The sequence below is a fragment of the Macrobrachium nipponense genome, chromosome 24 (assembly GCF_015104395.2).
Source record: "Macrobrachium nipponense isolate FS-2020 chromosome 24, ASM1510439v2, whole genome shotgun sequence".
In the NCBI taxonomy this organism is placed as follows: Eukaryota; Metazoa; Arthropoda; class Malacostraca; order Decapoda; family Palaemonidae; genus Macrobrachium; species Macrobrachium nipponense.
Window position 1 is genome coordinate 78,367,325 of NC_061091.1, and position 27,858 is coordinate 78,395,182.

Sequence of the window (27,858 nt, forward strand, 5' to 3'; positions counted from 1 at the left end):
TCGACCTCGTCGTCCATCCCATGAGAGACGCGGATCCCTATGACGCTTGGGCCAAGGTGGATGACCTAATTCACTTGCCGGGATTCGACGCGGATGGCCGGAGGAAGGAGATCAGCCTCTCGCGGGAGATCTTCCTGCGATGCCTTCGACGGGACGTGAGGGAGCAGATCGGCCCCGAGGCTTACACGCTCCCCATGGACGCTCTGGTGAGCAGGGCCCAAAGTCTTCACGAGGCCGTCATGGCCAGTATTACCCAAAGGAGAAATGGACGGGGCTCAAGAAGGTCTCGATAATTCAGGGATGTCCTCTTGCAACATCACGAATAATAAAGATATTGATGCTGCATTGCAAGATTAAGCCGAAACTACAAAGATGGTTCCTGTATTGCACCAGTGTCGACAGGTTCGGTATTGCGTTACGGACTAAACAAAGTGAGTGACTGATACGGGTGTATATTTCATTTTATTACAAGGCATATTCGTTATATAAATTTGTATTTTTTTTAGCAAATGATTGAATTTACTGTTAGGAAGATCTTTATATAATTTTGTATTGTTTTTAGCAAATGACTGAATTTGGTACTGAAGATAACACTAGATATTTCTAGATGTACGTTAATAAATCCATGTTTGCAATTTATTACAGTATTGTCATTAACCTCAAATGTCAATGTGACTGATGTATCACTTTACAGGTGTTGGTTGTGTCCGGTTGCTTGCTAGCAGAAAGTAGCCTGTCTCTCATAAATCACATTATATGAGGCAAATAGTCTTTTAAGTAGACCACACTACCGTATTTTATGTATGAAAATGAATTTATATCCACAAGAAGCAGATTTTATATAACATTTCACAATAATTTTGGGTTTATATTTACTCAAATGAAGCCAGTTAGGTCGAACAAATTTATACCCATTCGTGAGTCAAAACACGTCCGTGTTCGATTCCTTAAAAGCCGAGAGAAACTTGTTTCAAGTGTCATATTCTATTAATATAATCTCGTTTCAAATAGGTAAAATTAACGTATTTGAGATGTAGAAACTTATTTTTATCCGATAAAAGTTGATATTACGTCAAATTTCACAATTCTTTAAGCTTTACAATTCTAAATAAAGCCACAGAGGTCGAACAAGTTCAGACCCATTCACGAGTCAAAACATATCTGTTTCCCCCGGAGGAGCAATTTGCAATACTAATGTCGGGCCATATTTCTCAATTTAAATCAGAACAAGCTTGATATTGTGCAAACAGATGAATTTGGAAAATTAATTCAAGCCCAGTGGTATGTATTTCGAAGGTTGTTATGGAGGTTAGAGATGAAATAAAGCGAAGTGAAAGCACTGGAAGATGTCAGGTTCTGTAGTAGTCTCGCCATTGTAGGTAGGTAGCTAATACCTATTTTTAATTGTTTTTATTTAGTAAGCCAGAATGAAAGTCAATTCCTTTGCATCCTATCTGAGTAGGAAACTTCGTGACCAAGGATTTAAAAGCTAGGCAGGAGTCCTTTGGCTAAAGGGATGCAACCTACTCAAGGTTAGTCAATTGCAGCTTTAGCTAACCTATAGGCTAGTTACCTAGTATACTAGCTACTACCTACCTAGGTACCTATTAGGGCTACTTTGTTTTTTTCGTCTGTCCAGGGCTTTAAATAATATCCTATATTGAATATTAGCTAACTGTGTAATTCGCATACAGTAAATTATTGAAACTTTTCAGTTGCAAATGTACACCCAGATATCCTTTTATTTGCCTAACACTTACACATAGCGTAACTACTAGTATTTAAGGCCCAGGACGCAGTGTTATCATGCGAGAACACCACAGGCGGATGGACAGATGGAAAAAAACAAAGAGCATAGCTAGGTACCAAGGACGTCATCATCAAAGCTGACCAGTACCCCCTTTTTCCATATGTAGGCTATCTTTGTAGTAATAGGTACTACATTTTAAGATTTTTCTTTGAGCCATTAAAACATTTTGAACTAAAATATTTCCAGAGGGTAAATGATCAAATGGCCTCCTACCGACCACCTGGACGGTAGTGCGACCACTTCCCAAAAAATAGGTAACTAACACTTACTTCGAGAGGAAAGTATAGAGGTCTCAAGGGGTTGCTCTTACGGGCGCTGGCTCGTAACTGATGTCTATCTTGGGTTACAGATAGTTTTGAAGTACTTTTTTGGGAAGGTGGTCGCACTACGGTAGAGGCCGGCCATTAGGTAGTTTACCCTATTTCCATATGTACCCATCTTTGTAATACTACATGATAAGATTTTTCTTTAAACCATTAAAACATTTTTAACTAAAATATTTCCATATGTTTTAGCATGTACTTTGAACGTTCCTGATGTTTGTCTTGTTCGCAAACGACCCCACCATGCACTAGGGTAAGGACCTGGTATCTAGGTCAGGTTAGGTTAGGTGTGGTTAGTTACTAGGTCATTTACGAACAAAACGTATGTCAGAAAGTTTAAAAGCACCTGTTAAAATGTTGGAAAAATATATTTTACAGTCAATAATGTGATAATTGTTTGAAGTAAAATTTTACCTAGCAGAATATTGCATTCGCAATGTTCAGTGCATAGTTTCAGGAATGTTGAGTTGGGGAGAAAATTGTGGTATGCATTTTTCTGTGCCCAATGTCGGGTTGGGGAGAATATTGCGTTTGCATGGTTTTATGCACAATATCAGGTCAGGGTCCAAGGGACACAGTCTATTCTCCCCACCCCTTGGCTAGGTCAGGGCATGTTGCCCAGGAATAGGTAAGTTAAGGAAAAGATGTAGCTTTGTTGAAATAGGTATTAGTAAATTTTTACCTGTAGGAAAGAATGATAAAACATAAATAAGAGATGGTAAATGTCTAGGTACATAATAGTGAATCTGTTATACATTTGAGTTCGGTTTTCATATCAAATATATTGAGGACTTATAAGCCATACTAAAAACTTGAAGGTAAATATACAGGAGATGGTTGCATGAAGACATTTTTTCTATATAATTTTTTGGCTGAACAGTACAGAAAAGGATGTACAGTATACTGTAGTACAGGTGAGATCATTTGAGAATTTTGCTGAGTGTATGAGAAATATACTGTCTAAGGTCTATATATTTACTTTCATTCCCAGGGGTCTGGTACTAAACATCTTACTTTCCGCTCTCTCCTAACAATTATTTCATAATGCAGCTGTGAGATTTTCCTCCTGTTATGCCTTTAAATCCTTTCTACTCTCATCCCTTTCAGCACTGAATGACCTCATAGGTCCCAGCGCTTTTTATGTTCTATTCCATTCGAATATGCCACCCAGCATTCATTAATAATAAGATGCTCAGGAAGAGTTGACTAGTTGATCAAGAGGGTGAGGGCTTCCAAGCTGCCCTAGAGCAGGATCTCCTTTGGTCTAAGTGAATGGAATGTTGAATTGTAGTTCGGTTGGGTTCATTTCCCGTCGAAAACCTACGTCAGTGGACGTTAAAATTCCATTTTGCCATTGTAGTTGTGTCCTCCTCAACCACCAGTTACTTGCCATATGCATGGCTTTTGTTACAAAACTTCTGTTCAGTCAACTCACCCTTGTAGAGAAAGTTTTCCAGTCAATTTTGGAGCTTTTTCATATTCTTAAACACCTCGTCATTAGTCTACAGTCAATCTCTTCACAATACTAGTTAATAGAATCTGTAATTTGCCAAGGTTTTAATTGTTGTCATTCCAGAAACTACCTTTAAAATCACCAACTCCAGAAACAACCTTATCACATTCCCCTAATCAATGACGTGTAACTTATTATCTTACTTTTGTCTCTTCCAGAGAAGTTTTCCTTTAGTTTAGGAACTATTGGTGCAATTTCATTATAAGGTTAGTGTTAATACATACTATTTATAGACTTTCCATTCATTTGAGTTTCTGTTTTATGATGTAACACAAACACGACAAGGATCGGTTTCTTTATTTGGGCTTCACAATAGTGTTTTGCCATATCATCATCACTGCTTTCTTTGTTTTCCATATGAATTTCATTATTCTCAGTTTTTCAGTTTGTATTAGCAACTACATCATCATTAGTTTTTCCCTTCAGTTTCCTCACTTCACAGAGCTGATTTTCAATACATCCACTACAGTAACACTCAGCTGAAAAGACAAGCACGCCTACCAGTAACCAAAGCGTACGCTTAGAATTTTATCATTCTGTGCGACATTGGGACAGACACTGGAGTTGTCCTGAATATGTTAATTAGCCAGCTGCTTGCTTGGGAAATAAGATACATTTATGTAAAAAATATAATTGAATATAGAATTGGCCACTGTGTTGCACAGGTAGCAGATAAAGTTCTTTTATTTTAAATTTTTTAGAACCAAGTCCCTCTGTAAGTCATGTGACCAAGTTAGATTCTTTGAATACTTTCTCAGTATTGCACCACACATTTTATGGCAGTTGTTTTCCTTCCCTGAATGTCTTTCAGGGATTAGTTGATTGTTCTTTTCATCTTGTTTGGGATTATTCGAATAATCCTCCCTTATACTCAGCCTCTCACGTTTTGTGATGTGCCGAGTCATCTTGTTGACTCTGTGACTCTGCTGTAGTGTAGTATTTGGTATTAGCTGAAACAGTAATGTGGGATGTAGTTGCAGAAGTTTGTTTTGTGGTTGCATATTGTTCAGTTTTCTCTGCTGTCATTGATTACTGAACTAACTAGGCTACTTGGATCACTCATTGCTATATAGTTCGTGTTTTTATTCATTTTTACTCTTTTGTTTTGAGGCTGTTTTCTACACCAACAAAATGGATCGATTAGCTTTGTTAGTGATTGTGAGTATAATTCTCTAGTTTAAACTCTGAAGTATTGATATTTAGGCTGAGATCATATGTAGAATACATGATGGTTGTTGAGTATAATTAGCATTTTGTTTTCAGTACTGTACTGATATCTTCTGAAAAGAAAGCACTAGTATTCAGAAGGTGAAATTTGTGAAAAGGAGGATTTAAGTGTATGTTTATGTAACCTCAATGAATAGAGTTATAGAAAAAAAGTGTAAAATTGTTCCTATGTTTAAAGATATTAAGAATTATAAGAAAAAGAGGTGTAAAATTATTCCTATGTTTAAAAATCCTCGGCATTAATATGCTGTCAGTTCTGATTTACCAAATATGAGGTCAAGAGATATACGTACTACAGTAATTGTCATTTTTTGCGCTATGGATTTATTCTCATTGATACTGTATATACAGTGTTGGTTTATGTTTCATTTTGAAGCTGATAATTGCACTTTTGCATTTAAAAGTGAAAACTTAAAAAATTATGTAGTAAGAATGAAGTTGGCAAAATAGAGAAATGACTCTTTGTAAACTTTAATAAAAAGTAGTTACTAGGAAATGTTTCAGTATAAGTATAGTACTCGCAAAGGCATAGATTACAGTTATTGCAGCCTTGAAATATGCTTGTATCTACAAAATTCAGATACTGTAGGAGGTCCAGTGCTGGGAACCATTTGTAAAATTGCATTATGATTTTAAATGAGTTTCGGTGACATTGACTCACATACAACGTACAAGCAGTCCCCGGTTATCGGCTGACTCGGTTAATGGCGATCCGGTTTTATGGCGCTAGTCATTGGCTCCGTAAGGTGCATAATGAGCATTGTAGGCGTAACCCTGGAAATAGTGTCTGATGAATATAATTGAAAAGCACCTTAACCTCGGAATGTCGTAAACCAAACCAGTCGTAACCCCAGGACTGCCTGTAGAGTTATGGCCCCATAATCTACCTAATAGAGGTACCATTAACCGGTTATCGCGCGTCGTAAACACCATAAATCGCCGAGTTTCGGTTAATGGCAGTTTTCGCTTATCAGCACCCCGCCGATACACGGGGACTGCCTCTGTACGTACTTGACCTTCTAAACATTTATCCAAAGGAGTTGCTCTTGAAAAACGAAATAGGGCTAAGTTTAAAGAACCTTGTCATTCAGGTACTAACTAACAGTTCATGTGAAATCATAAACTGTAAACTTGGAAACTTATGGGTTTATTCTAAAAATATTTATGTATTTCAGGATCTCTTAACACCATGGAAGGTGAACCCTCACCACGTATAGTGAGGGTGGCGGCTGATCTCCCAGAACCTGTGGTTAGTTGTAGGTAAGTTGGATTCAGTTATATAGATTTATCTTATTTTATACAGGGTGGATTGTGATGGTAGGCTTCCTGTTTCCTGACGTAAGCGGTTATAACTTGGACTATCGCCAGATGGTCTCCTGTTTGCCAGTTTTTTAATTTTTTTTGTAATAGAGATCTTTCACATTCACAATTGAGGCGTTCACAATATTATGGGTCCCAGAGTTCCAAGTAGCATTTTTTTTTTTTTTTTTTTTTTTTTTTTTGTTTTTTTTTTTTTTTTTTTTTTTTTTCTCCAAAGTCTTCTAAAAATATCCTACTTTACCCATGGAAAAGCGTGCTGCATACGTAGACTCCAAAGTGGTAGAAAATCCCATTATATAACAAGGATGGTGATATGAGTGTTTGAAAATGCCATTTTATGCATTCAACTTACCTGTCAGATATATACTTAGCTATAGACTCCGTCGTCCCCGATAGAAATTCGAATTTCGCGGCACACTCTACAGGTAGGTCAGGTGATCTACCACCCCGCCGCTGGTGGCGGGAATAGGAATCATTCCCGTTTTCTAAGACAGATTTTCTCTATCGGCCGTGACAGCAACATTGTTGTTGTTACTCCTGATTTGATTTTCGTATTTTTTCATCGCTATTGATCTTCTAAGCCGGTTATTTTGGTGACGTATTGGATCTTTGGTTTGGCATACTCTTTCGTGGACTGTTTTTTGGACTTGGTTTTGGATATTTCTCATGATGTCGGATTCTAGCTTTACGGTTAGAAGACAGTGTGTAAATGAGGGATGCATGGTGAGGCTACCGAAAGCTTCGGTAGACCCTCACACAGTCTGTAAGGGGTGTAGAAGGAATGAATGTTCAATTTCTAACACCTGTGATGAATGTGTAAATATGAATGAGGAAGAATGGAAGAATTTAAATTCATATTTAAGGAAATTAGATATGGATAGGGCTAGGAAGGCTTCCTCCAGAAGCGTAAGTAGGTCTCGCTCTAACGAGCCTATTAAATTAACACCTAACCCTAAACCTCTATCTTCTTCCTCTAGTACTAAGACTGCAAATCCGGCAACGGAAATTGCAGATCTTAAAGCTGCGCTACAAAGGATGGAAACGTCAAATGCGGACGTTGAAAGGTAAGCACGTGATAGTGAATTAAGTGTCCCTTAGTGCAGTGGAGGGTGCGTCTGATCGGCTCTGTCTCGCTCCCAGGCCTAGACCTCTTCCAAGCTCACAGGCCCAGAGGAGAAGGAAATGTCGAAAGCCTTACGGAGGTTACGGAGAATCCCCACCGATCAGGGCGTTCCCCTCGGCAGATTCTGTGACGACCCGAACTGCCAAGGATCGCTATCGAAAAAAAGCATCCTAAAGAAGTGTTTTTCTTCGTCAGATTCTTCACCGAATGTAAGGGGATGGAGTTCTGATGAACTGTCACGCCCCTTAAAGAGAAGTTGGAAGGCTCCAACTTTGGATTCAAGCCCTGAGCTTTTCTCCAATCTATCACCTTGTGAGAAGAAGAAAAGGAGATTGGTTCCTAAACGGAAATCGGAGTTTCCTTCCGCTTCTAGACATCCCTCACCTGAATCAGGGAAGGAAAAAGAGAGTGCGGCTGCAAAAATTATCCTAAATGTGCAGGAGCAACTTTCGGCCTTAGTAGGAGTTTTTACTAAGGAAACTCCCAGGAGAAAGGACTCTTTCCTTCCTATAAAGAAGACAAAGGGAAAGAAAGAAGAACGGAAGTTTCGGCTTATACTCGGAGGAGTATGAAGAATGCGCCAAAACGCCAACCTGGCGCAATGCGCCAGATGAGTTTGAGACTCCATACGAGTCAGAAGAGGCCAGAAGCGCCATCGCCATATGCCCCAGAAGAGCCAGCCTGGGCGATGCGCCAGACCGCCAGATGCGCCAGAGCGCCACCCTGCCCGAAATGCGCCAGAAGCGCCACCCTGCCGAAATGCGCCGAAGCGCCAGCTGGCGCAAGGAATCACGAGCGCCAACCCGGCGCAATGAGCCACAAGTGACAAATAAGAGACGGACTTCTTCCAAAAGACAATTAAGCCAAGAGGGATTTGTTTTAGCTTTCGGAAGGATAAACCTTTACCTGACAAGGACTCTAGTTGTCGCACAAGCGGCCGTATTCCTTGTCAGGACATAGGTGGTTCCGGAGAAAGTGATAGGAGAGGACATCCTTCGTCTGACAGGAGAGAAAGGTGTCGCACAAGCGGCCATCGCTCTTGCCAGGAGAAGGATAAGGTCGTTTTGCAGGATCAACCTATCTCTCGTAGGGACGCAAGTTATCGCACAGGCGGTCGTCGTTCTTGCGAGAGTGGGGTGGATGTTGCAAGAGGCCAGTCTCCTACTGGAAATAAACAATCCTCTTCGGAATTGGATTTGGAAGAGATTTCGGACTCTGAAGATCACTCGGCTCCGGGTTTTTGTCAGATTACAAGACGCTGGCAGCCCTCTTACTTCAAGAGTTTGGGGACTCTTTTAAGCCCTACTGCTCCTCCTTCTCCAAGGTCTTTGTTTACAAGCACGAAGGTCCCGAAACAATCATCTTTTATTAAAATGAAGCCAACCATTTCCATGAACAAGGCTCTCCGATTCGTAGGAAATTGGTTGGAATCCAAGGAGAAGGCGGGGAAGACAGTCTTTACCTGCCCTCCTTCCAGACTATCAGGGAGAATTTCATCAGGGGAAGAAGGGAATTTTGGTACGAGACGGGCAAACCACGGGGTCTAGCTCTCCCGTCCACTGCCGAAGCAGATTTTTCGAATCTGGTAGATTCGTCTAGGAGAGACAAGCCTTGTCATCAGCAAAGATCACATGGGGGACTTCTGAGATGGACCATCTCCTCAAGGGATTGTTTAATGTCTTAGAAGTTTTTAACTTCTTAGACTGGTCCCTTGGGGTGTTGGCCAAAAATACACAAGAGGAGGAATCTCTTAGTCCCAGAAAGGTCCTTCATAGTGTTCTTCCTGTATGGACAAGGCAGTTCAGGATGGATCAGGAGAGGTGGCCTCTCTGTTTGGAACTGGTATTCTGAAGAAGAGAGTCTTATTTAGCTCTTTTCTGACGAAAGCAGTTACTCCTACTCAGAGGTCATCTCTTCTGTATGCTCCTCTGTCGGACCAATTGTTTCCTTCAAATCTTGTAAAAGATATTTCTCATTCTTTGACAGAAAAGGCCACACAAGATCTCTTGGCCCAATCTCAAAAGCAAAGAAATCGAGGACTTCGGGTCCTATTAAGAGAGAGACTCGGGCTCCTCAACAGCCCTTTCGAGGAAGTACCTCGGCCAGACCCTCTTTTAAGAAGAGAGGAGTCCTTCAGACCTATCAAGAGAGCTAAATGAGACAACAGTCCTTCAAGCACCGGTAGGAGCCAGACTTCGGAAATTTTCCGAAGAATGGGCTCGGAGACAGGCAGAAATTTGGTCCCTTTCCGTGGTAACAAAGGGATATATGATCCCCTTTCGAGACAGACCTCCCTTGACTACGAACCCGAGGGAACTGTCAGCCCAATACAGGGACCCTGCCAAGAAAGAAGCATTATTGCAACTGGTAGAACAGATGTTGCAAAAGGAGGCCATCGAAGTGGTTCGGGTGATTCCGCATTCCCGAGGGTATTCTACAACCGTCTTTTTCTGGTTCCGAAATCCTCGGGAGGGTGGAGACCGGTCCTGGATGTGAGCGCATTGAACCGATTTGTGGAGAACACAAAGTTCTCTATGGAAACATCAAAATCGGTTCTTGCGGCTCTTCGTCCAGGAGATTGGATGGTCTCCTTAGATCTACAAGATGCATACTTTCATGTCCCCCTGCATCCATCATCGAAGAAATATCTCCGATTCATGATGCAGGGGAAAGTATACCAATTCAGAGCCCTATGCTTCGGCCTTTCAACGGCCCCTCAAGTGTTCACGAGGCTAATGATGAACGTTGCGAGATGGCTACATCTAGAGGGGATAAATATATCCCTTTATCTGGACGATTGGCTAATAAGAGCAAAATCGGAAATTCAGTGCTTGAAGGACTTGGAGAAGACTTTGAACTTGACAAAATCTCTGGGACTGCTCGTGAACCTCGAGAAATCACAATTGATCCCCAGACAGAACATAGTCTATCTGGGGATACAGATGGATTCTCGGGGTTTTCGGGCGTTTCCATCTCAAGACAGAATTACTCGAGGCTTAGAAAAGATCTCGAACTTCTTAGGGAAAGAACGGACCTCGGCGAGGGAATGGCTCAGTCTGCTGGGCACCCTTTCCTCGTTAGAGCAGTTCATTTCCCTGGGAAGATTAAATCTCAGACCTCTGCAATTTTATCTAAAGAGGATGTGGAGTCAAAAGACAGGAGACTTGTCAGACGTTTTTTCCCATCCAACAGGGGATAAAATCAGACCTAAAGTGGTGGTTAACCCCATTAACAAGGAACGAAGGGGTGTCCCTCTTGATTCGGAACCCTCACCGAGTGTTGTTTTCCGATGCCTCGGAAACAGGTTGGGGAGCAACACTGGGTCCAAAGGAAGTAGCAGGTGTTTGGACCAGACAACAAACTACTCTGCACATCAATGCGAAGGAACTCCTGGCAATTCATCTAGCCCTGGAATACTTCGAAGCGGAAGTCAGAGAGGCGGTAGTTCAAGTCAATTCCGACAACACCACAGCTCTGGCTTACATCCGGAATCAAGGGGGCACTCACTCTTTCTCTGAACGAAATAGCGAGAGCTCTATTAACTTGGACAGAAGGAACGGGGCATTATTCTGTGTACAAGGTTTGTCCAAGGAGTAAAAAAAAAACCTAAGGGCAGACAGGTTGAGCAGAAAGAACCAGGTTCTCCCGACAGAGTGGATGCTCCACTCAGAAGTCTGCAGACAAATATGGTCACTCTGGGGGAGACCCCAGATCGACCTGTTTGCCACGTTCCTCTCCAGGAAAATAGACAACTTCTGCTCGCTAGAAGAAGATCCCAGAGCCACAGCGATCGATGCCTTCCTCATGGATTGGTCAGGCATAGATGCATACGCCTTTCCCCCATTCAAATTGCTGGGGGAAGTAGTAAGAAAATTTGTGGCATCGGAAGGAATGAGAATGACTCTAATTGCTCCCTTTTGGCCTTCCCGAATCTGGTTCACAGAGGTACTGGAATGGACGGTGGACTTCCCCAGATCTCTACCAGACAGGACAGATCTGCTCAGACAACCCCACTTCGAGAGGTTCCACAAAAACATCCAAAGTCTCTCCTTGACTGCCTTTCGACTATCGAAAGACTGGTCAGAGCGAGAGGCTTTTCAAAGAAAGTGGCAACTTCAATTGCTAGAGCCCGCAGAGCCTCTACCCTGCGGGTCTACCAATCGAAGTGGGAAGTTTTTCCGTAGATGGTGTAGGTCGAAGAAGCTGTCCTCTTCCAATACCTCTGTAACCGAAATCGCGGATTTTCTCCTCTTCTTAAGAGAAGAATCCAAATTGGCCGTATCAACTATCAAGGATATAGGAGCATGCTCTCAGCTGTTTTTAGAAACAGAGGGCTGAATCTCGAGAATAATAAGGATCTTCATGATCTCATCAGGTCTTTCGAGACTAAGAAATTGAGATCATCGATTCCCCCGAGTTGGAACCTTGACGTTGTCCTAAAGTTCTTGATGTCGGACAGGTTCGAACCTATAGATAAAATCTCATTCAGAGATCTTACTAGCAAATGCATATTCCTGTTGGCTCTAGCAACTGCTAAGAGGATCAGTGAATTGCATGCTTTGGACTCTCGGGTGGGATTTAGAAAAGACTCGGCTGTCATTTCTTTCCAGGATCTTTTCCTAGCGAAGAATGAGAACCCTTCTAAACCTTGGCCTAGAAGTTTCGAAGTCAAGGGACTCTCTTCTCTGGTAGGAAGAGAGTTGGATCGGTCCCTTTGCCCAGTCAGGACCTTAAAATTTTATTTAGAAAAGAAGACACAGCTTCAGGGATGTCGACAAGGTCTTTGGTGTTCGGTAAAGAACCCCAAGAAGAGACCGATGTCAAAGAACGCACTGGCATTCTTTGTCAGAAATGTAATTACCGAAGCTCATAGGAAATGCCAGAGAACTCTTTAAAGCTGCTGAGAGTGAAAGCTCACGAAGTCCGGGCTGTGGCAACTTGCCCTTTTCTTTTACGAAAAGAATATGTCCATGAGAAAACATTTTAGCAGCAACTTATTGGAGGTGCAATTCAGTATTTGCATCCCACTATTTAAAGGATGTTAGAATAACATACGATAAATGTTTCGCTCTTGGACCTTATGTATCAGCGGATACTATGCTGGGAAATGGAGGAGACGCTGATCCTTAAATTTGTTTTTAATATTTTTAATAATTAGTTTTAACATTGTTGTTGAGTTGTGGGTTGCTTGAAAGGATGTTCGGGGATGACTCCTTTCAATCGTAGTACTAACCCCAATGAGGATCAGGTGATCGGGATTAGTGTCGTGCTCTATGATCATGCCAATAGGCAAGGTGTTTTGTCATGTAAGTGGATAGGACCCCATTGACAAAGATCCTAAGGTTCTGAATGCGTAAGTGGGTAAGACCCCCCCCGGTAACAGACCATCAAGAACTCTTAGCATGAGGTCACTACCTCGCTGAGGCTCTTGAAGCGATACGGGTGGCTCCTAGGCGTAGCCATGAAGTCTTTCGCTAACACAGGTAGGAATCAAGGTTTTTAATTTTATTACCTACAACATATGTTGTTTCCTGTCTATTTCAGTAGATTAGCTGTCTCTTACCCTCCGCCAAAGGTGCCAATCAGCTAAGTATATATCTGACAGGTAAGTTGAATGCATAAAAATGTTATTGTCATGATACAATAAAGTTTTATGCATACTTACCTGGCAGATATATACGGTGTATGGCCCACCCGACCTCCCCTCAGGAGACAGGTGGAAGAGAAAATCTGTCTTAGAAAACGGGAATGATTCCTATTCCCGCCACCAGCGGCGGGGCGGTAGATCACCTGACCTACCTGTAGAGTGTGCCGCGAAATTCGAATTTCTATCGGGGACGACGGAGTCTATAGCTAAGTATATATCTGCCAGGTAAGTATGCATAAAACTTTATTGTATCATGACAATAACATATTTATAAATGCGTTTTTCTCACAATTTTTTTTTTTTTATTCTCATCAGTCCCTGGAGATCCTTAATATTGTGAATGCCTCAATTGATCCCAGATCCTCTTTTCCCGCTGACAGCAACCAGATTTGCTGAGCAGCAGCACCAATATCCTGATGTCCTTCACTCCTCACACCGCTGGGCTGTGAAAATCTTCCTGAAGATGTACAATTAAAACTTCAAAAATTTTAGTGAAGATGCAATGCATGAATACCGAAAAGCAATTTTCCTTGTATTTTATAATTTACATATGCTTTTATTTATATATTTATTGATTTGTTGACTTAATTTTTCCTTTCTAATAACTAATCTCTTTTCTTTGTATTTCCCATTGCTTTCTGTTACGTCCTTCAAATGATCACCATTATATTCTTTGGAAGCTTGGATTTCAAGTAGGTGGCCTCTGTGAACTTGTTCCATATGAATAGGGTTCATTTTCTGAATTAAGTAATAATAATAATTAACTTTTTCTCGGTTGCTTGTGATTGTACGTATTGAGCCTCACAAGTTTTTCCAAATTTCTCAGGGATGAAGACAGCGATGACGCAATGGTGTACAGCGTAAGAGAAGACAGAATTCCGTTGATTTCCCGAGCTGTTCCTTCACGTCAGTAAGTAGATTCGATTTCACCTGAGTGGAAGTCATCCATTTCATGGGGGTAATTTAGTAGAAATCATCTGAATGAGGGAGTTTTTGCCTAGGTTTGAAGTTGAGAGAAGACATGGTAGTCATAGGGGAAATTTGTAATGTGTGGGTTTTACTATATACGTAGCACGATTTTACTTGTAAGATACGTGTGTGCAGGTGTCAGTTTGAAGCAATTCCGTGTTGGGTATACATATTATCAAAGTTACAAAAATACACAATTCATAGCAAGGTTTTAGAAGTTGCTTAAACATTTTGCTCTGTATTGTAATATTGACATTCTTATTATAAACTTGCATATCCATTACAGTACTATGTATTTCTCATTTAGCCATTTCCTGTTGTTGAAATTTATCAGTTATGCACTAGAAAGATTCCACCATTCCAGTAGTTGAGAGACCATGATGATACCATATGTTTCAAAACAAACTGTATTACCTGCGCAACAAACAAATCTGTACTTTCTACGAAACACAAACATTTGTGCTATAAATTTTTTATGCTCGGGAAATTTATTTGCAGGGGCAGCGTCGTATACGTATGCTTCCTTGTCCTCGGCCTGGCCACTCTCCTTCCGTGGAACTTCTTCATAACAGCACAGACGGTAATGAAACTTTAAGTTGACCTTCTCTCGTCACAACCCTACTAAACATATGTAAATTGAATCTTTGTGTTATGATGCCCCTATTTTACCATTGTTGCGTATCAGATGGAAGGTAATTTCACAAAACATGCCCAATCAGGATTCACGGGTATGTTTTAATCACCTTTTCGTGGACTGGCAGTGCTGGTGGCAGCTTTGTTGACTGTTCCCCAGGTGTTGAATGAAAAGTTGCTCATGATCAGGAGTGGAAAGGGACAGATCATTGCTCAGGAACTCAGTGTCCAACTGACCGAATGTATACCATAAGATCAGCTCACAATACTCTGTACTTAAGGTAGGACTGGGGAGAACCAGGCAGTTGCTGCTGATGACTCAGTTCACAAGGGCTTCAACTAGTGACCACCAGTCAGTGAAGTTCAGGTAAAAGGAACCGAGTAACCACAACCCATTGCATATACTGATCATTTTTCATTTTTCCTCACATGATCTTCATTTCTTTTCAAACATTCTTCACGTGAGTCTGTTCAGTATGCAATAAGAAGAGAGAATTCTTCAGTTAATGTTAACTGATCAGCCGGAACGAGAGAGAGGTGACTGCGACTTACAGTTGTATCCAGTTGGCAGATGCCTAGTGAAACTACCTTCTGGAAAACTTCTGTTTTCCAGATCATTTTTGTAGTTGTAATATACTCCTAAATCTGAATGAAAATATTCGTCATGGAATGCCACATTGCTGTTTTTTTAATACTTTAGTTGTATTCAATCCCATCAGGTGTAATTTGAATATATAATTCATATCTTTTTTTAATATAATTGACCAAATTTGTATTGAATCAGAATTTGAATAGAGTTCTTGTGAAGCTTTGGGAAACCATAATTAAACAGTATTAAGTATGTTGCAGTTTGAAGGCACTACTTTATATATAGTAATTCACGTTTATTCAGAAATAATTTCTTAATGTTGGTGAGATTCAATGATAAAATTTATTAATAGGGTAAGGTACTGTGATCAAGAGTCGAGCACGATACTGTACTTGCCTCATACACTGGGAAAATAAATCAGCATGTTGATTCTTAAATACTATCAGGGATTTGGCATACATTGTATCTTTTATGGCCAATGTTTTCCTTTATTCTGTAACTTAGATGTAGGTATGAATTTTATGTGAAATTTAAAAATACATAATCATAGTAATTTACGCTGTAGTCCAGATAAAACAAAATCGTTAACTTCCTCCAAACTGTAATTGTCTCACCCTGTTTTACTAACAAAGGCAGGCTCCCTGGTTGTAGATGGCAGAGCATCTTATACCTGATATTGAACAGTTGTATTCTTATACTTTAGTTCTTCTGTACTTTCCCTTACATTCCTTGGAGTATCAGGAAACTACGTTCCATGTATATTGATGTGTTTGGATATTGCATGTGTAAAGTACATACAGCATTGTGGGTAGTCATATTTGAATATACGTACACAGCTCTCTTTCTATTCTGTAGTAAGTGTCTGTTTATTTTTTTCACAGTACTGGGAATACAAATTCCGCAATGTCTCGGCCGACGGAAGTACCAGCGGTGAAAATACGTATTTGCAGGACCTGTATGCTCCAATGCAGGTGTGCTTTTGTCAAATTACAAACTTCACCTTCTTGTTCATCAACATGCTGCATAGTTACAAGTAAGATTGCCATTCAAGTATCTTGCTCCTTTCCTGGGTTATAGAGCTTGTTATTTTCATTGTTTATAAATACAGTAGTACAGGCAGTCCCTGGGTTACGACGGGGGTTCCGTTCTTGAGACGCGTCATAAGCCGAAAATCGTCGTAAGCCAGAACATCGTCAAAAATCCTAAGAAAACTTACTTTTAATGCTTTGGGTGCATTGAAAACTATGTAAACTGCATTCTTATTGCATTTTTCATTAAAAAACCATTAAATATTTATTATTTTACATTTTTGGTGTCATATTTCATCTGCCAGATCAGTGTTGTAGGCGTCGTAACCCTGGAACATGCGTTGTAACCCTGGAAATAATTTCTGATGAATATAATTGAAAAGCGTCGTAACCTCGGAACGTCGTAAGCCGAGACCGTCGTAACCCGGGGACTGCCTGTATCTTGCTCCTTTTCTGGGTTATAGAGCTTGTTATTTTCATTGTTTATAACTACAGTAATATAAGCAAAATGTTTTGATTCCCATATTTATCTCGGTAGGATCCCCCACCGCATAAGAATGTTGTCTTCGTTGACCCTGATGATTATGCTCTTCTCCTTGACTGCCGTCTTTACTCAAATTGACACTGACGAATGGCAGACTGGGTTCTTTGGCTTCACTGTTGTCACCATAGTTTTGATTAGTGGTAAGTTCTTTTGTGCATGATAACTCTTGGGTCATCCAGCTAACTTGGAGAAATGTTTGCTATATCTTTTTTGCTAATGTTGGCATTTTAGGTCACTTCAGATTAGTGCTTCAAAGACATCTAGTCTTTAGAGGTGTATTGCTATGTGATTGTAACGTAAAAAATTACGTTACAATAGATGCATTGAGTACGAGATTTTTGGTGCATAAAAATGAATAAGATCAAATGGAGAAGAGTTAAGGTAGAAGAGCAGATCTTAGAGGAAATAGAACATTTTTGTTAATTTTTAAGAGAAAATAGACTGTAAAGTAGATATATTGAGAGCGCAGTAAGAAAGTGTAGTGACTACCTGGATGATGTGGAATGCTAGTCAGTAAAAAATACCCTTTTAGGAAACAAAGCAAAGGCTTATGACATGTGCATATTGTCTTTACTACTCTGACAAAGAAAATGTGAAAAAATTTGAAATGTAACTGTTGAATACTAAAATTCAATGGCAATTGGAACGGGAAGATCTTGTGATTGAGGATTTGGCAGAGAGATTTGGAGTTCAGTGGTGGGACATGCGATGATGTAAGTTTGCGAAGCTAGTAGTTAGAAAATAAGTCAGTATGGCAGTATGAGTACAAAGCTAAGGAGGAATGCCCAAGTCATGGGGAAAATGGCTTAGATGAAGACATGCAAGATGGAGTTCCTGCAGAAAGTGTAAAAGATGGAAATGGGTTTCAAGAAGAATGTTTTGAAATTGCTGACATATCTTGCAGGTGTAATGAATCGTGTCTCACATTACATAACTACTGCTTCAATATGTATGTGTAAGTCACAAGTAGAGTAAACATTTTTTTGGTTTATGTATATCTTTGGTTTTTTTCCCTTTCCATTTCAGCATTTGTATTAAGTGTAAACATTCCTACTTCTTTTAGTCATGTTTATACGTACTTGATTACATAGAGCACATATTTCATCAGCTGTTATCCCTTTGGCCTATAGCAGCAATGTTAATTATTTTTCACTCACCTCAGTTTGCTCTCTTCCAACGTGATCCAGTAACTCCAATTGTTTCTCGGCTCAATTTACACCTATACATATTATTTAAAAACGAGTTGTATGTTCCATCTCTAGAAAAGTCTATGAGTCTGACTTATTAACTTGGTTAAACTGCTTTTATGACAATGCAGTATGACATTAATGTTATTTCTGTCAAGTTCATATATAGTCAAAATCCATCTGCGCAAAGCAATAACCACCAAAGGATTAACACGTATGTGTTGCACTTGTACAGTGTTATTGTTATTGTCATCATTCAGAAGATGAACCCTTTTCATATAGAACAAGCCCAACAAAGGAGCCATTGACTTGAAATGCAAGCTTCCAAAGAATTTGGTGCTCATTAGAAAGTAAGAGAAGGTAAAGGGAAGTGCAGAAAGAAGAGACCTCACGCATTATAAAGAAAAAAATGAATGAATAAGTTGATAAAAATGGATAAATAGATAAAAATGTAGTAAAATGTAAAGGAGAATAGCAGTAGGGTTGTACATATATATGTAATTGCTTTTGAACCGGGTGTTGGGGATATTGTTTGAAAGCTTTTGTACCTCTTCAGCGTCTGGAGCAATGTTCCAAGGAGTCTTGTTTGGCGTGGCGGGCGTATTTCCCGAGAGGTTCATGACGGCCGTCATGTCTGGGCAAGCCCTAGGGGCAGTCTTCGCATCAGTGGCTCGCATAGTGTCCCTCTCCGTCGGAGCAGCGAATGCAACTTCTGCTTTTATCTACTTCATGATTGCTGTTGCTGTTATGATTTTCACTTTAGGGACATATCTCTATATGAACACTACTGTAAGTAATTATTTTGTAACTTACACTAGATATCATGTGATACTGCACACAATAGGTTTCAAATTGTTACTCTTAAGTATGTATAGTATTTTGTCTTTTCTGTACTATTGAAACTGGGAAAGTTTATTGTTTTCAATTATGGAATGTAATCAAAATTATGTCTGCGTGTTGATATCTATAGTAATAAATCATTTTTTAAACTTATATGCAGTAGTAATCCCTTTCATCATTTGATACTGTATCTTGACATCTCCAGGACTTTAATTGTCCTCTTTATTTCAGGAGTTTTACAGGTACTATACAGATCCAGAGCAGTTGGAAAAGGCCATCATCATCCCAAGAGACATAACTCAATCTCATCACCTTCAGATCTTGAAACAGATATGGCCTGAAGGGGTGTCTGTTCTCTTTGTGTTTTTCATTTCCTTGGCTGTGTATCCTGCTCTGTGCGTTAAGATTGACTCCACTTCTGCTGACGAAGATTGGGCAAGTAAGTCGTGTAGGATTCATGAATGCTTTTAGAGTGAACTAACTGTTCTCTCATCTAGTGTAACTTTTCAATTCAGATTGGGTGGTGGGTAGTATACATCATTATACAGATTTTTTTACTTCTTTAAATTAGTTTTTGCTTGATGAATCCACTTCATTATACAGTAATGTGTCAGTTTTATACCTAGAATTAGTTTTTAATGTCCCTTAATCATAGGGTTTACTTGTAGAATGGAGGCCTATACATTTTCTCAAGCACCTAGAGAATGAAGTCTACCTCCAGATTTCAAAAGGTTGAGATATGACAGTTTATAATTATCTCCGTTGATGATCTGCTGAACTTCTGGTTAGAGATTGGAAAGATAAGAGAGGGAAATTAGTAGACCTCAATAAAACATCGTTGTGAAGATTATAGTCCTCATTTAATGAGGTGAATTGTCTCAGTTAGGAGAAGTACTGATCCTTGAAGAACAAGGTCTGGGGTTAATGTTTTAGGAAGAATTCCCTCCTAGGTCATCATAAATCATTCAGATAGTTATTCAGAATGGTGAGGTTATTCAGCAGTGTCCTGTTTGACTGTAAATTAGGAGCTGGATAGCATACCTCATGATATGGTGTACAGAATATAAAGGTTAGGTTAGGTTAGGTTCATCCTGTTGAGGCAAACATCCATGTAAGAGGTTTGTACGTCAGAGAAGTCGCAGCCTCTTAGGAAGTACATACCTGACGCTTGTTTTAACTCATACACTTATCAGAGGCTTCTGTTATAGTGGCATATACATTCCCACCCCACAAACAATCTGATGTGATCATAATTCTTTCTTCTAAGAGTAGTTTTGCAGGAAAAGGTCTATGACATTACATACATTTGTTACTTAGATTAAATCCTTGCAAAAGACATTAGGCTCAAGTTTGAAACCAGGATATGTAACTTTCGTGATAAGAACCAAGAAGGAAAATTTTCATTTAGATGCATTGATCTACTTTGAATGTTGAATTGTGAGTACGGTTACATACGCTGTACATTTTATGGTAGAGCAGAGTATTTTTTGAAAAATAATGAACTTTCTCTCCAACAGATATATACTTCCAGCCTGTGGTAACTTTTCTACTGTTTAGTGTCGGTGACTATTTAGGTCGGCAAAGTTCTGGGTTTATTTCGTGGGTAAGTTTTCCTAGATTTTTCAACATCTTAGTGAATATTTTATGTAGAAAGTTTACATCTTGGACAAATGTACATACCAATTGAGGGATCATCATTTGATTGCTAGTAATGACAATAAATTTATACCTTGTACAACCTTTCCCCGTAGGGGGATATTGCCGTCAGTGTACCTCACGTGGTGCAATTTAGGCATTACTTAAGGTTCTGTGCAGCATCCCTTCGGCTCCTAGCTGCAACCCCTTTCATTCCTTTTACTTTACCCCCATTCATATTCTTTCTGACATCTTACATTCCACCCACCTCTAACAATTGTTTCACAGTGCAACTGCTTTGAGGTTTTCCTCCCGTTAACCTTTCAAACCTCTCTCTCAATTATCCTTTCAGCACTGAATGACCTCATAGGTCCCAGCACATGGCCTTCAGCCTAACTTGTACCATACTATTCTATGTGTCTATTGTATGACCTTCAGATATGTCTGTCATTTCCTCATTCACAGCCAAGACGTGGCTCCAAGATACTTTACGTTCTGGTCTTCTGCCGCATCATTTTCATTCCTCTGTTCCTCTTGTGCAACCACGACCCCAAGTCATCCATACCAACTGTGTTCGATCAAGATGCCTACTACATTGTCTTCATGCTGCTGTTCGCGTACTCGAATGGTTACCTCTCCTCTCTCTGCATGATTTATGGACCCAAGTAAGAAACTAGACTGCACAGTAAACAGTAGTTTACTTGTTTGATGAAGATATTTTTGCAATAATTGTGATAATTATCAAAGTGTAAGGACAGTAACGGACCTCAGTTAAAAAGGTTCTGTACTTAACATCTGCATTATAGTGATTATTTTTTTGCTGTGCTACAATGTCAGATGATATATAGAGTTTTAGATTTAGAAAAAATATGTATGTTAAGCATAAAGGAGAGTCAGTTTAGGTTTGGAACTATATGTAGAATTGCTGTTATGTGTAAAGTATCCAGAAAATATTCAAGTGTGAGGCTATAATACAGGGTCTTTGGTACTTATCAGAAAGCCAGACCTTGAAGTGTCTGCAAGCTGAGGTGTTACTGGCAGTCCTCGCTTATCGGCAGCATTAGTTAACAAATTATTAAGGAAATTTTGGCTATGGTTAGCTGTTTATTAGTGTCAGTAAGCGGTTTATCGGCGTCGATGAGTGGTTTATTGGCGCCTTAAGCAGCTTATCAGTGTCAGTAAATGGCTGATGGCGCTGTTAAACCATTTATTGGCTCATACAACGTTGTAAATGGCTTCTATTTCAATAATTATTGTGAAGTTTCAGTTATCAACTATTTTCAGTTATCAGCGCTCGGCCAGGAATTGAACCCCCCACCGTTAACCGAGGACTGCCTGTACTGTATCAGACTTCCCATTTAACTCCCACCTTAGAATCCCATGTACTAAGTTAAATCATTTTTGTCTTATTTCCAGGTTGGTTTCAGAAGACAAAGCAGAGTTGGCAAGTGCCATCATGATAGCTATGCTTGCTTTTGGACTCATGTTGGGAGGCATCTCTTCATTTGCATTTGCGTTGATTAGTTAAAGTACGCTCATTTATTTTCGCTAGGTATGATATGATAATAGTATATTGCACGTTTCTTCGTTTTTTTAACATTGCCTTTTGATCTTGGCTTAGTTTTATATTCTGATGTGAGTGTTAGATACTATATCTTTTATACAAGGATGTCATGCACTGATCCCATTGAAAACTAAGTGTAAGAATGTGCACATTGCATCGTAGTGCATGTGTTATTTAGACTCAGATTAAACACACAAGTTTTGCTTATGTTACATTCTTCTGTATTGATATGAAATACAATTCAGTACAAGATGTATGATATTCACAAAAATAGCTTTTTATAATATAATTTCATATTCATTTGATGACATCGAAAAGTTATCAGAGAAGATATTTGTTACCAGTATGATTTGTCATATTGCGCTGTGTCACGAACGCATTATTTTTAAAGAAAGACAAGTAACTGTTCAGTATATATGAACAGTAACCAGAATCCTAATACTGCTTCATTTTTATTGATAGAGATATGACTAGTGTACATGCTTTTAAAAACATTTTGAATATGTGTGAAGATGTGGCCTTTTGATTTTAGCTATGTTACCACATTCAAACGATAGTATTTTGCACTTCCTATTGATTGGTATTATAGGCATACTTATGTATTAATATCACTTCCAGATATTCCCAATAATCTTAAGGGTACTAGTTGCTATTGTAGACTATTTTTATATGGAAAGGCAGGGGCATGTTAAAGCTTCAAGATTATGTTAATAGTTTGGTAATTTAAAAAATGCCGTAATTGCCTAAGTTTAAGAACAAAGCATCCCAGCTAGAACTAAGTCAATAGAAACGCTGAATTGCTCCAGTGGTCTCGCTATACTGTTTAGAAACAATATAATAATAATGATGGTAAAACAAATAGCTCATAAGTGTATAGACTATTGGTATTTCGCTAAGATATTTAAGAAAGCATGAGTAAGTTTTCTCGTTAACTCGTATCATGGCTACCATTCTTTTTCTTGGGACAGTATAAGCAAATCCTCTTCAGATTATTCTCATGAAGTGAGAGGTTTTGATTCTTGTTTTTTTTTTTTAACAAAATATATCTCCAAATTCAATTTGATGGGGATTTCTGTGATAAGTTATAGGCACAATCATATTTACATGCCAGATATATGCATGCATTTTAGTAGTAACTCCCCTCTCTATCTTTCTCTCTCTGTCTGTAGAGTGGGAACTTGTATGGTAGTAGTATTTTTATTCACCTCTTGTATATCATACCTCTTTGTCTTTGACAAAGGCCATCGCATAGTATAGATAGAAATTTGCCTTGCATAAGAGTGTTCCTCTGCAAATCAAGTGCTCTGACAATTGAAGATTCAGTGTGTTAAGAAGAAAAGTATTCTGTTTTAGCCAAACTATGTATGAATGGTCTTATTGCATAATGGTGGTTAACAGTAAGGTATTGTGTGAATTTCAAATTTGGAATAATCCATCTTACCATAAAACTGAAATTTCTTTCCCTTTCCCAATGCTTTCTAGGTTATGTGGCATTTCATAATTAATGTTTTATAATAGTGTTTACTATAATCTTTTCAAAACTATCATAGTATACCAAGTGTTACATGAATTAACTGTTTCATTCTAGATCACCATTATTAACATTTACATGTCAGATTTTGCATTTTGGGTTAGGTATCGAATGAGTTCCGTTCATTTATTCCTATTTTTTTCTGACTTAATCTTTGTTCTTAATCTATGATTTTCTGACCCAGCCCATTGGCCGTGTGTTGCCGTCTCACTCCTTAGATTTCAGGCTATTTTCATGCCATCAGACACTGCACCTCTGATAGTCTTCATTTACACTACAATATTCCCAGCACACAGCTGCATTTCTCTCTTATTTACCAGGTTGCTGGTACTCTTATCTGACTGCCTTCCACTTTGCATTAGAAAGAGAGCATGAAATCTTGTGGCTGCAACACTGTTGTGGTCAGTGATTCATTCTGGAATGCATGACATTTCAATGGCCTCATATTTACTTTGTTCGAATTGCAGAGATGTGGTACTGCAGTTTGCCTTAATGTATCACTAGGTAGAAGTTAGTAATGATGATTAGAAAACTTTCATTTCAGTATTTTTGAAAGTGAGGTCTCGGGCAGCCAGGATGTACTCCTTTGTGAATTAAGTAAATCATTCGAAATGTGTGGTAGCCTAGACGTTCACTTCTGTCCTTGGAGAGAATGGGTAAAAAATTGAAGCTTAACAGTATAGTACACATTTACAGATTGTCCATTAGGAATAAAGACATGCTTACATAATTAAGAAGATTTAAATTTTGTTGATAGTCTGCATTGATGAAGATTGTGATTTACATAAGAGGTCACTTTTTAAACTGCCAGTGTTTGAATGACTGAAAAAGCAGTTATGAATCTCCTCATAACGAGGCTTACTTTAATGTTTTTATGGTCTATGGTTCTTTTTTAAGGATATTTTTAGATTTTCTTTGTTAAGAAACACAAACTGTATCCTCACTCAGGTACTACTGCATAAGATTCAGTGGACCATTACTTTCGTGGTAATTGTGACATTTTTGACTATTTAAATTTTGATTTTTTTTTGGTGCAAAGGCAAATGAATGCCATTTTCTAGCCCAGTCTTTAAAAAGAATATTCTGGGATTCAAATATGAAGGAGGTGACTGAATTACGCCGTAACGAAAAAAGGACTTGAATCAGGAAAAACAGATGAGCAGGAAGAGATTTTCATAGCTTGATATGATATTATTAGGTTAGTTACAATCGTTGAACTGCATGAATCTGATTTCCACAAAGTTAATGGAAGAAGAGGCAACGTAGCAGGTATTACAAGGAAGCACAAGAGGTGGCGAAATTCACTACTTCAACACAATACAGTGAATAAAATAGAACATGAAGGAAAGCAAGAAAGAAACTAACTTTGCAGACAAGGTTAAGATTATAAGTTGAATTGAAAGTTTGATTGTTGATTAAACAAACTTACTTGAATTCATTCCTGTTGTGAGAGGAGGCAAAAGAAGATGCAGTACTTTAAACAGGGACACAATGAAACTTCAATAACTGAGTTGAAAAAAGGAATGATTTAGTGGCAGATGTTGTTTAAATAGTGGAGCCTCCTGAAGACAAGGTAGCAGCAATTTGGACATTTAGAATGTTGATAGAAGTGAAAACTTCAGTGATATTGACATAAGTGAATTTGACTAAGTTCTGAAGTCACCACAAGATCAAATAGAATGAATGAGGACACTCCAAGATCAAGTGAGATCAGCAAAAGAAAGTGGATAAGTGAAAAAGAAATATATAGAGTTGAGTAATCAGTAATAACTTAAGTATTAGAGGAGATAAACTGCAGAAGCACAAGCAGAGATGGGGAAGAGAGTGGATGTTGTATCATCATCATCAAGAACAAAGTTAAATAGTTGGATGTAAAGCTGGATATATGCTTACAGAGGGAAAGAGTTGAGCTATAAGCAGGAAATGTAGTTAACCAATGCTCTGGGGATATTAAAGAATAACAGATGGTTATTAAAGAATAACAGATGGTTCTCCAAAGTCCTTTAGAGGTGGACAGACATCAGCATGAAAATGAAACGGAGTGGAGTGTTTTTCAAATACTTTTGTAATTAGATCTAAAAGTAACTGCACAATAATTGAAAGAATAATTGGCCACTCTTCACAAGGATTGACGGTACCAGTGCCAGCAGAGAACAGAAGACTTTACTTGCATAGTTCATGAGAACACTTTGCTATTCTGAAAAGGTGCAAGAACCTTACAGAACACGATAAGCAGAGAATAATCGGGATTATGTTGGTTTAGACATAGGTAGAGGAAGAGGATCATGGACACTTGGATTGCTGGAGACGTTGTCCATTACACCAGGAGAGCAGGTGATAGATGTTTGAAGACTTACAAAAGGGTGCTGTGTACAATTCCCCTCCTTTAAAATGAAAGTATGAGGATAAGTTATTGTGAAATCTAAAGAGAACTATGGGGAGCTTTGATAGACAGCTGAGTTTTGAAAACAAAGGGAATTTTGGAAGTCAGACTCTGAATATTAGATATTATTTTAATGGGATGAAATTACAAAAAATGCATTTATAACCAGCCATGTAAGAGTCAAGAACTTCGACTCACTGGTCTGGGTAAAATGCTGTGCTGTATGGTCATTAATTTTTCTATTGGGTGTTTAAATTAGATAAGAATTTGTCAGTCTGTATTTATATAAAGGAGAATCTCATTCTGCTATGGAATTTTTTTCCAGACAGTAAAAACAGTTGTATAAGAAAATTATTTAATAGTTTTGAGCAGATCCCTCGAAGTGTTCAGTTCTTTACGTAGTCTTCTGCTGTTCGTGTACTGTACCTGATAATTGATATTTATATATTCTTCATAGAATGCATATTAAAACGATGACAAAGCTGTGATTTATACTATTCCTTGGGAAGACTGTCAAAACTGTTGCTTACAGTATTCTGTGTTCAGGTTAATTTTACAGATTTTCAAGTTACTCGTGTCCATCGTTATTGTGAGTTTTTATTAAAATGTCCTGATTTTTTATCCACTTTATCTATTGTTTGATGTTTGGTTATTGTGGTACTCTCTTTGACAAAATTTTTTGACGTAACATTGAGCTTTGACGGTGAAAAATGTAATACGTAGTGCTTTTCAACGTAAATGATACTTTGCAATTGAATAGATTTGATTTATTTTAGTACCAAGAGTTTTGCTGATTGATGGCTTATAATATAAAGGATTACATAAATGGAGAACTTATTTATGTACTTACTGCTTTCTCTTTTCGTAATTAGGTGTTGTGTACGTATATTATTTCTCTCACTTATATTATCCTTGTTTTTTTCAAGTGGCCTTTTGTTTCTATGAGCAGTCCTTTTTTTTTTTCATTTTAACTGGAGATCAATTAGAAATGCTTCTATATCATATTTCAGTTTGGCATGTTGGAAAGAGGTCCAAAACTAACTTGAATGTTAATTAACAGTTTTGCTAGGCTTGTGAGACAAGAATTTTAACACTTGCTTGGTTAAACTGTTATTGATAATTAACAGTTTAACATCTTGAACATCTAACTACTTTTTGTCTCTTGCCAGTAACCCCATAAACAGATGTGTGAGGTATATTTTATTAATCTTTCCTCCGGGTATGTTTTCAGTTGCCTTTTCTGAATGGCATAAGAACTAAATCAAGCTAAGGGATGAGAGTATTGCCAAGGCCCAGGGACAAGTTTGTCTCGACTGTTTAGAATAAGACAGTATTTTGTATAATGTAAGTGTCCAGCCTGTTTGTTCTTAAGAATGTCTCCGTGTTATTGATAACGAAAGCATAGTTTTACTGAAAAAGTGCTTGTGCTAGATGATATTTTATTTTTTAGTATTTAAAGACTGCACTACTATTGTTATAGCTAAACTCATTAAATATCTTTTTCATATCATAGTATGCTTTTCCTTTGAATTAGTTTTAGATTATTTATGAAATTATTGTAGGAGCAAGTTTTAGTCATTGATAACTTGTTAACCTATAGATTGTTGTTGTAATATTATTATTAATTATTATTACAGTATTATGATTATTATTATTATTATTTGGTGGTCGTGAGTTCAATTCTCTGCCGTTCCATTGAGGAGTGAGAGAGGTGTGTTTCTGGTGATAGAAATTCACTCTCGACGTGGTTCGGAAGTCACGTAAAGCCGTTGGTTTCGTTGCTGAATAACCACTGGTTCCATGCAACGTAAAAACACCATACAAACAAACAATTATTATTATTATTATATACAGAAGATGAATTCTATTCATATGGAACAAGCCCACCAAAGGAGCCGTTGACTTGAAATTCAAGCTTCCAATAAATATGATGTTCATTTGAAAGAAGTGGCAGAAAGTAATAGGAAAGACACGAAGAAGGATTAAGTTTTT

The 27,858-nt window shown here is 38.5% G+C and overlaps 1 protein-coding gene across 3 annotated transcripts; it reads left to right on the forward strand.

The window, feature by feature from the left end:
- Positions 1-1,125: 1,125 nt before the first annotated feature.
- Positions 1,126-27,371, forward strand: LOC135205835 (equilibrative nucleoside transporter 1-like). Of its 3 annotated transcripts, none has more exons than XM_064237086.1 (11): positions 1,126-1,281; positions 6,049-6,133; positions 13,790-13,873; positions 14,431-14,512; positions 16,036-16,187; positions 16,721-16,866; positions 18,470-18,702; positions 18,985-19,192; positions 20,271-20,356; positions 20,854-21,053; positions 21,805-27,371. In XM_064237086.1, the coding sequence occupies exons 2-11, from the start codon at positions 6,063-6,065 to the stop codon at positions 21,914-21,916; spliced, it is 1,374 nt and encodes a 457-aa protein (XP_064093156.1). In that variant the 5' UTR covers positions 1,126-1,281; positions 6,049-6,062; the 3' UTR covers positions 21,917-27,371. The 3 variants fall into 3 exon arrangements, with proteins under 3 accessions (XP_064093156.1, XP_064093158.1, XP_064093157.1); XM_064237088.1 differs by having other exon boundaries at positions 1,133-1,379; XM_064237087.1 differs by lacking the exon at positions 1,126-1,281 and adding an exon at positions 4,612-4,804.
- The last annotated feature ends 487 nt before the right edge of the window (positions 27,372-27,858 follow it).

What these genes read in the sequence shown, in the direction of transcription:
- LOC135205835 (XM_064237086.1), top strand. Translation starts at nt 6,063, where the DNA reads ATGGAAGGTGAACCCTCACCACGTATAGTGAGGGTGGCGGCTGATCTC. An exon ending in GAACCTGTGGTTAGTTGTAG is followed by an intron (nt 6,134 to 13,789) that starts GTAAGTTGGATT and finishes CAAATTTCTCAG; the next exon opens with GGATGAAGACAGCGATGACG. An exon ending in AACATGCTGCATAGTTACAA is followed by an intron (nt 16,188 to 16,720) that starts GTAAGATTGCCA and finishes TTATCTCGGTAG; the next exon opens with GATCCCCCACCGCATAAGAA.